Genomic DNA, 9,059 nt, shown 5'->3' on the forward strand with positions numbered 1-9,059 from the left:
GAGCGGCCGGACAAACAAAAAAGAGCAACTAGTATCCAGCAACAGCGAGAGCGACGTGTGCCAGCCACGGGGACGCGCGGGCGGGACGCAAATCAATACTGCACGAAAATTATAGCAGGATAGATCCGTGGTTAATAACTTAGATGCCACATCCTTAAACATTTAGATGTGATTTAGCCATTTCGATTTTATTATGTTTGAAATGCTTTATACTTTCACTAAACTTCGAAATAGATCTGGATCATTTTCCAAAAAAGAAAGAGACGCTCTAATACACAACGGTGAAGCTACTACAAAATGAGTACTTGCTGTATCTAACATCTTCGCTGCGAAAAAGCGATGTGATCAACATAGTGCATTGCCCTCCCCAAGAGGCCAAGACAACTTGTCCCTGCGGGCAGGAAACCACCCAAGAGGCTCACAGAATCGTACTATATATATGTACACCTTCAGACTTCCATCTTGCTAAGTACTCGTATAATCGCTAGTAATAAGCTCGACGCGTGGTTGATCTCTAATTCTCTTCCATCGACCATTTGCCAATATCCAAAGAGAAAAGCCCACGGCACTGCTACTGCTAGCTCCAGGTACCGTCGCCGTATGCGCAGAGTCGAGACAGAAACAGAATTGGGTTCAGGCGTTCAAGGACCAGTCGTAGTCCTGGTAGGCGATGCTGATGGGTCCGCCGTCGTTCAGGAGATGCGTCAGGAGCCCGGCTTTGGTCGGGTCCAGGTAGTTGAAGATCCACCTGAGGATGTCCCTGTCCTGCCCGAAATCGGCGCTGTACCTGCACAGCACGAAGCAATCGCCAGTCAGCACCAACTCTCCATGAACTTGAAACATGCATCAGCCCACCCACATGGGAATGGGTTGGGAACAAACAACAGAGTAGCAGCTAGCTGCAAGCTCTCAGTACCATTTGATGATCCTGGTGAGGTGGACGGTCCGGGTCTCGAGGTCGATCTCCACGCCGCCGTCGAGGAGGAACTCCCTGGCCGCGTGCCGGAGCTCCGGCTCCACGCCCTGCGTGGAGTAGAACCGCACGGTGGGGCTCGACCGCGTCGCGTTGCACAGCGCGAAGTGCACCAGCGGGTTCACCTTCGTCTCCGCCAGCTGCACAGCCATAGTAAAATAAAGATCCCAGCGCGAGCGGAGAGCATGCGTCGATCCCATTCCTACGGTGTTCCAGACATGTACCTCGAGCCTCTTATCGGAGGCGCCGAACGGCTTGACGATGGTGTAGGGCTGCCTGCGGTTGCCGCGGAGGATGCCGTTCTTGATGGTCGTGAGGGAGTAGGGGTACCCGCCGACGACGTACTGGAAGTCGGTGAAGAAGGAGCGGCGGTCGACGGCGCCCGCGCCCGCCGGCTGGCCGGTCCTGATGACGGCGTGGATGGCCATGGCGTTGTGCAGGTTGAGGAAGAAGGAGAGGCGCTCCCCGGCGGGCAGGGCGAAGACGTCCGCCCGCTGCAGGTCCCGCGCCAGGTTGGCGTACCTCCGGAACTCCTCGCTGGCGGCGACGCGGGCGTAGTCGACGCGGCGGCGGTCCTCGGAGGCGTAGGCCTCGAGTATGGCGACCATGATCTTGGTCATCCTCTGGCCGACGGCGGCGGCGGGCTTGGGCTCGCCGTCGTTGGTGGAGCCCCTGAAGTTGTAGTACCTGGGGACGGCCGGGTCGTGCTCCAGGAAGCGGTACAGGCTCTGGGCGCCATCCTCGAAGTCGTTCTCCCTGCACGCATATCCACTCAACGTTCATTCATTGATGAACAAAACTTTACTGGAATGAAAGTAAAATCCAGAGTGATGCATTGCACGCTGACCTGAAGACGTGGTGGATGAAGTGCTTCCTCGCGAGTTCTTTGCCGATCTCCACAGCCTATATACAAGTAACAAAAAGGGGTTATTATTGTCTTACTTAATTGATCGATCGAGGAGGAAATTAAGCTGGTTTATTGATTGATCGACCTCCACAGTCCTGTCATTTCAAGTCAAGTCAAATTCGCAACAGAAAACACGAAATAGACAAAGGCCAAGGGCAGGGAGCCAGGGACAGAGACGGCAACACTGGTTACAAGTCAAAGTAGGGGGGACGTGCCGATCATACGCATGCATGCACTAGACCATAGTATGATGGGTCGGTGCTTAAGCACCAAGAACGTAGTAGCAGTGGATCTATCACGCGCGGTCGTCCACCCCACTAATCCAATCACCCTAATTTTTCCAACCCGACCAAAATCTTATCACATCTTCCAGCACGCAGGGCCAATCAGGGACTCTGCTCACGAAGATAGCACCGAGAGAGAGAGAAGGGTGTCTGTGTGTCCTGTGATGGTCAGCGACGTGGTCGGCACAGAATCACACGACCAGTGCGGTCGAGCACGCACGACCTGTTCAATTACTATCCGGATCAACATGGTCAAACGAGTGCATACGTACTCACGCCGCGCCGGTCTCGATTGGGTGCCAGCGAACCGAGCCAGCCGGTGGTGGGGAGCGGCTGCTTGCCCCGTTCCGTTGTGCTCCGCTCACCCGTTGCGGCGCGGGAAACCGAAGGAGAGCAGGCGGGCCGGCCCGGCACGGCACGGCACGGCGCGCGTGATCCTATCCTATCCTGGACAGCGGTTGCTTCCGGGCACCTCGTTTTCACCGATACGTTCCTCGGTATGATCGCTGCCTTCAAATACGATGATTTAGACAGCATCGTATTTGAATTTCTAAAGTTCGGCATTTCAGCAGTGCATGACAGCCAAGCATTCGGTTTTACTGAATTAATTGAGCATGACTTAAATGTACTCAGTATTGACAATGCTAACTAGCATGGCTGGATTCTAAACAGAATTTAAGTAGTCAAGTAATTTGATCAGAAAACCCATGCTCCACATGACCAACTTGATTTTGCTTCATTTAAACTCCATGCATATTCACTGTCTAATATTTGTCCAATTTGCATAAATAACTCGAGGTGCAGCTTAATGCGCACCATCATCAAGTTAATTCTGTGAGAAAATGATACTACGATCTAAACTACTATTCACACCCAACACGTTTAATCCAAGACTACCACCATCACCATTCATGCAACGATAAACAACCATCAAGATTTAAAATAAAAAAGTCAAACGAAACAGAATCGAGGCAGGCAGTAATAATCTAGTGCAACTCACCTTGTTCCTGCTGCACTCCAAGTGGTTCACGATGCCGTCGACCATGTCGGCGCCGGAGAAGCAGTTCTTCACGAGCTTCACCCTCACGAACCGGTCCTGTATGGGCAGCCGGTGCCGGAGCACCCTCGCGATGCCCACCATGGCGTCCTCCCTCTCCTCCCCCTCCTCGCCGGCATCGGTGTCGAACCCGTACACGGGCACCCGCGGCGCCGCGTCGGGGCACCGCCTCCCGGCGACCTCGCGCACGCGCCGCTCGAACTCGCCGCTGTTGCGGAGGGAGTTGAGCACGACGAGCCCGCCCAGGAGCTTCTCGTTGAGGAAGATCTGGGGCACGCGCGCGGCGGCGCCGGCCCGGGACGCGAGGTCGGCCTCGCGCTCCGGGAACACGTCCAGGTTGATCTCCACGTAGGGCAGGCCCGACTGGCGGAAGAAGGCGCGCACGGCGGCGCAGTCGCGGCAGCCGGAGCGGGAGAAGAAGCTGACCCGGCCCTTGATGTGGCTGCCCGAGAAGGAGTGGCCGTAGCCGTCGTCCTCCTCCGCGTCGGCGGCGATGGCCTCCTTGAGGCGGACGGTGACCTTCACGTTGGGCAGGTGGATCTCCTGCACGCCGTAGCAGGCGTCCCCCGGCGCCGGGGCCGGCGCCTCCTTGAGCGACGAGATGCGGCGGTTGATGGCCGAGGACAGCACGTCGCGCCGGTCGCGGAAGAAGCGCCCGATGGACGCCACGTCCACCACGGCCGCGGCGGAGTTGGACCGCTCGACGACGTGCCTCTGCCCTTCCTCCACCTCCGCGCGCCCGTTCGGCGCCGGCGTGGAGACCACCCTCGTAAGCCCAGGCGGCGCCTCCGGCTGCGGGAGGTGCGACGGCGGGCGGAGCACCACGCCCTGCAGCATCTTGCGCGCGTAGTACACGTCCTCCTCCTCGCTCGCGTCCCCTGCCGCGGCGATCCCGGTCCGGGTCCGCGGAGCGTGCGCCGCCGGATGGTCGTCTCTACGTTCGACGCCGGCCGGATCCGGGGCGGCGGGGTGGACGTGGTGGTGGTGGCGGTGGGGCGCGAGCGGCATGGCCTGCACGAGGGTCTCCTCTCCCATGCCTCTCCCTCGGGGCCTGGGTTTTACGAGTGCCGAGTGCCGAGCGGAACGGAACGGGAGGGCAACGGTATTTTTCTTTCCTTTTTTCTTCCTCCGCTGCCGCTCCTGTAACGGGATTTGGGATTTCCTTCCGTTCGTTTTTGAGCGGCGAGGCGAACGAGGAGGAAGGAAGGGGGGGCGGGGGTTTAAGAACGAACGGCCGGGCCGTCTATGCGCCACGACCACGACGCGCGCCGATGGACCCGGTGCACGGTGCCGCCGGTGTCTGACGTGTGGGCCCGGGAGCGCCGTGGACCGCGGGAAGGTTTCGAAGGAGAAGAAGAGGTCAGGCCATGACGGAGCGGAGCCGTGGCCTGATTTGGGTTGGTTTCTTTCGTTTTCCGGGGTCGTGTAGATCGGCGAGGTCAATCTGGGGCCGCACGGCCACGGCACGAGCAGAGCTCCTCCGGCCGTCGTGCACGCTGGGATCGGCCCGGGTTTTTTCCGTTTTATCGCGACCGAGAGATCTCAGATGGCACCACCACCGCAACGCCACTCGAGTTGACCTTGTGTGGGGAAGACGGGTCAAGTGAGCTGTCTGTGGCTGTGGCTGTGGACCTGAAGCCACAATTCTTCTAGGACGACTAGTACTGCGACGACTGAACGCGTGACAGAGATCACACCAGAGGCAGAGGGCCTCGATCTGCACCGTCCGGCCGCTCTGGACCCACCCCCTGGCCGGCGAACAGCGTACCGCGGAAGGAGCCTGCCGAAGTGACGGATTTTCTTCCACTCGGCGAAGCATCGATGAAATCGCGGAAATCCAAATGGATCCCGGTCGTTTTCACGCGATGGACGAGCCGGCATACGCATCTGTATCGGGCTCATCGGAGACCCGGACGCGGCCAAATGCATCATGGGCAGCAGCGCGCGACCTCAAGGGAAGGGAGCATGAGCATCGTCCGTCGTCAGAGCTCGTCGTCTACTACGGTCGTCGGAGTATTTTATGTGCAGTGGATGTAAAGAGTATGGACATGCCACTACTACTAATCTGAACCAACGATCCTTCCAACACAAACTAATGAGCGGATAAACAAACGCGACCACGTCCAGTTACGTTTTTTTAGAACATAGACGCCAGGGACGTCCAGCTTTAAATTAATAAAGCCCACAACATAGGCAGCATATGACAACCGCATGATCAACACACGGCACCAAATATAAGACGAGCAGGTCTTGGAAACAGCAACCGGAGAAGGAATAAAGTACGTTACAAGGCACGTCCGGCCTAGCGAAACGAGCGCGCAGGCTCGGCTGAAACTACAATCAAAAGGGGCTGCCCATCCCTATGCGACAGCAGAAGGCGCGGACGACGGAGCGCGGGACTCGGCGTAAACTAAGCGAAGACGGCAAAGAGCTTGGCGATGAAAATCAGAGTCCTGTTGTCTGCCCAGCGGTGCCCATTGCTGCAAGCAAACGATGCATTTGAAGATAACGTCAGCGGGATGCGAGGGAAATACGTCCTCAATAGTAAACTTGTTACGAATATGCCAGATAGCCCATAACATGGCCGCCGCACACGTCCACATGACCCGACGAGCCGGACCATAAACCAATGACAAAGAAGACACTAGCGCGGCTCGGGAGCGGGGATCCCAATCCACCCCCGCGGCCTCACGGACCGCGCTCCAAGCAAAGCGCGCCAAAGAGCACCGGAAAAAAGCGTGGTCAGCATCTTCCGGAACCCCACACAAAGCACAAGGGCCGGAGGCGGGGCCGTTGCGCTTAGCAAGGTTGGTAGAGGTAGGAAGGTGATCTTGGCATAGTTGCCAGAGGAAGACCTTGATCTTGAGAGGGATTTTAGCCTTCCAAAGCCCCATGGCAGCCGAAGGGACCTGGCCGCGGGTAAGCTCTCTGTATAAGGAATTGACAGAGAATTTGCCAGAGCCCGAAAGTCTCCAAGAGACCGTGTCCGCGGAGTCCGACAGGCGAACATCCGCGATCAAATCCCGAAGGCGGTCCCACTCCGCCATTTCCGTCCCTGATAATTCTCTTCTGAAGTTGATGTAGGGTGGGGAGGAGCTAAGAGCCGAAGCAACTAGTTGGTTGGGCTCGACTGCAATGGAGTAGAGTTGGCGAAACTCCGACCATAGGGGTTGGTGTTGGAAATATGCCCTAGAGGCAATAATAAATTAGTTATTATTATATTTTCTTGTTCATGATAATCGTTTATTATACATGCTATAATTGTATTGATAGGAAACTCAGATACATGTGTGGATACATAGACAACACCATGTCCCTAGTAAGCCTCTAGTTGACTAGCTCGTTGATCAATAGATGGTTACGGTTTCCTGACCATGGACATTGGATGTCGTTGATAACGGGATCACATCATTAGGAGAATGATGTGATGGACAAGACCCAATCCTAAGCCTAGCATAAAGATCGTGTAGTTGTATGCTATAGCTTTTCTAATGTCAAGTGTCATTTCCTTAGACCATGAGATTGTGCAACTCCCGGACACCGTAGGAGTGCTTTGGGTGTACCAAACGTCACAACGTAACTGGGTGACTATAAAGGTGCATTACAGGTATCTCCGAAAGTGTCTGTTGGGTTGGCACGAATCGAGACTGGGATTTGTCACTCCGTGTAAACGGAGAGGTATCTCTGGGCCCACTCGGTAGGACATCATCATAATGTGCACAATGTGATCAAGGAGTTGATCACGGGATGATGTGTTACGGAACAAGTAAAGAGACTTGCCGGTAACGAGATTGAACAAGGTATAGGGATACCGACGATCGAATCTCGGGCAAGTACAATACCGCTAGACAAAGGGAATTGTATACGGGATTGATTAAGTCCTTGACATCGTGGTTCATCTGATGAGATCATCATGGAACATGTGGGAGCCAACATGGGTATCCAGATCCCGCTGTTGGTTATTGATCGGAGAACGTCTCGGTCATGTCTGCATGTCTCCCGAACCCGTAGGGTCTACACACTTAAGGTTCGATGACGCTAGGGTTATAAAGGAAGCTTGTATGTGGTTACCGAATGTTGTTCGGAGTCCCGGATGAGATCCCGGACGTCACGAGGAGTTCCGGAATGGTCCGGAGGTAAAGATTTATATATAGGAAGTCTTGTTTCGGCCATCGAGACAAGTTTCGGGGTCATCGGTATTGTACCGGGACCACCGGAAGGGTCCCGGGGGCCCACCGGGTGGGGCCACCTACCCCGGGGGCCACATGGGCTGTAGGGGGTGCGCCTTGGCCTACATGGGCCAAGGGCACCAGCTCCAAGAGGCCCATGCGCCTGGGGAAACCCTAAAGGAAGAGTCCCAGCAGGGGAAGGCACCTCCTAGGTGCCTTGGGGGGGAGGACTCCTCCCCTGGCCGCCGCCCCCTTGGAGATTGGATCTCCTAGGGGCTGGCGCACCCCCCCTTGGGATCCCTATATATAGTGGGGTAGGAGGGCCTCTCAAACACACCTTTTGCCTTTGGTGCAGCCCCTCCCTCTCTCCAAGTTCTTCTCTTCTTCTGCGGTGCTTGGCGAAGCCCTGCAGGATTGCCACGCTCCTCCATCACCACCACACCGTTGTGCTGCTGCTGGATGGAGTCTTCCTCAACCTCTCCCTCTCTCCTTGCTGGATCAAGGCATGGGAGACGTCACCGGGCTGTACGTGTGTTGAACGCGGAGGTGCTGTCCGTTCGGCACTAGGATCATCGGTGATTTGAATCACGACGAGTACGACTCCATCAACCCCGTTCACTTGAACGCTTCCGCTTAGCGATCTACAAGGGTATGTAGATGCACTCTCCTTCCCCTCGTTGCTGGTCTCTCCATAGATAGATCTTGGTGACACGTAGGAAAAATTTTGAATTTCTGCTACGTTCCCCAACAGTGGCATCATGAGCTAGGTCTATTGCGTAGATTCTATGCACGAGTAGAACACAAAGTAGTTGTGGGCGTTGATTTTGTTCAATATGCTTGCCGTTACTAGTCTTATCTTGATTCGGCGGCATCGTGGGATGAAGCGGCCCGGACCGACCTTACACGTACTCTTACGTGAGACTGGTTCCACCGACTGACATGCACTAGTTGCATAAGGTGGCTAGCGGGTGTCTGTCTCTCCCACTTTAGTCGGATCGGATTCGATGAACGGGGTCCTTATGAAGGGTAAATAGCAATTGGCATATCACGTTGTGGTCTTTGCGTAGGTAAGAAACATTCTTGCTAGAAACCCATAGCAGCCACATAAAACATGCAAACAACAATTAGAGGACGTCTAACTTGTTTTTGCAGGGTATGCTATGTGATGTGATATGGCCAAAAGGATGTGATGAATGATATATGTGATGTATGAGATTGATCATGTTCTTGTAATAGGAATCACGACTTGCATGTCGATGAGTATGACAACCGGCAGGAGTCATAGGAGTTGTCTTTATTTATTTATGACCTGCGTGTCAACATAAACGTCATGTAATTACTTTACTTTATTGCTAACTGTTAGCTGTAGTAGTAGAAGTAATAGATGACGTGACAACTTTAAGAAGACACAATGATGGAGATCATGATGATGGAGATCATGGTGTCATGCCGGTGACGATGATGATCATGGAGCCCCGAAGATGGAGATCAAAAGGAGCAATATGATATTGGCCATATCATGTCACTATTTGATTGCATGTGATGTTTATCATGTTTATACATCTTATTTGCTTAGAACGACGGTAGTAAATAAGATGATCCCTCATTAAAATTTCAAGAAGTGTTCTCCCCTAACTGTGCGCCGTTGCTACAGTTCGTCGTTTCTAAG

The 9,059-nt window shown here is 54.6% G+C and overlaps 1 protein-coding gene across 1 annotated transcript; it reads right to left on the bottom strand.

The window, feature by feature from the left end:
* Positions 1-244: 244 nt before the first annotated feature.
* Positions 245-4,630, bottom strand: LOC125508673. Its single transcript, XM_048673442.1, has 5 exons — positions 3,165-4,630; positions 1,821-1,876; positions 1,198-1,729; positions 917-1,113; positions 245-787 (listed from the first exon to the last, which is right to left on the bottom strand). The coding sequence occupies exons 1-5, from the start codon at positions 4,254-4,256 to the stop codon at positions 634-636; spliced, it is 2,031 nt and encodes a 676-aa protein (XP_048529399.1). The 5' UTR covers positions 4,257-4,630; the 3' UTR covers positions 245-633.
* Positions 4,631-9,059: the final 4,429 nt, after the last annotated feature.

Source organism: Triticum urartu, chromosome 1 (assembly GCF_003073215.2).
Source record: "Triticum urartu cultivar G1812 chromosome 1, Tu2.1, whole genome shotgun sequence".
NCBI lineage: Eukaryota > Viridiplantae > Streptophyta > Magnoliopsida > Poales > Poaceae > Triticum > Triticum urartu.

Excerpts from the sequence above, each read along its gene's own strand:
- LOC125508673 (XM_048673442.1), bottom strand. The coding sequence starts at position 4,256 with ATGGGAGAGGAGACCCTCGTGCAGGCCATGCCGCTCGCGCCCCACCGC. Across the intron at positions 1,114-1,197 it reads CCTCCGATAAGAGGCTCGAG|CTGGCGGAGACGAAGGTGAA; the intron begins GTACATGTCTGG and ends ATGGCTGTGCAG. Across the intron at positions 788-916 it reads CTCACCAGGATCATCAAATG|GTACAGCGCCGATTTCGGGC; the intron begins GTACTGAGAGCT and ends CGTGCTGTGCAG.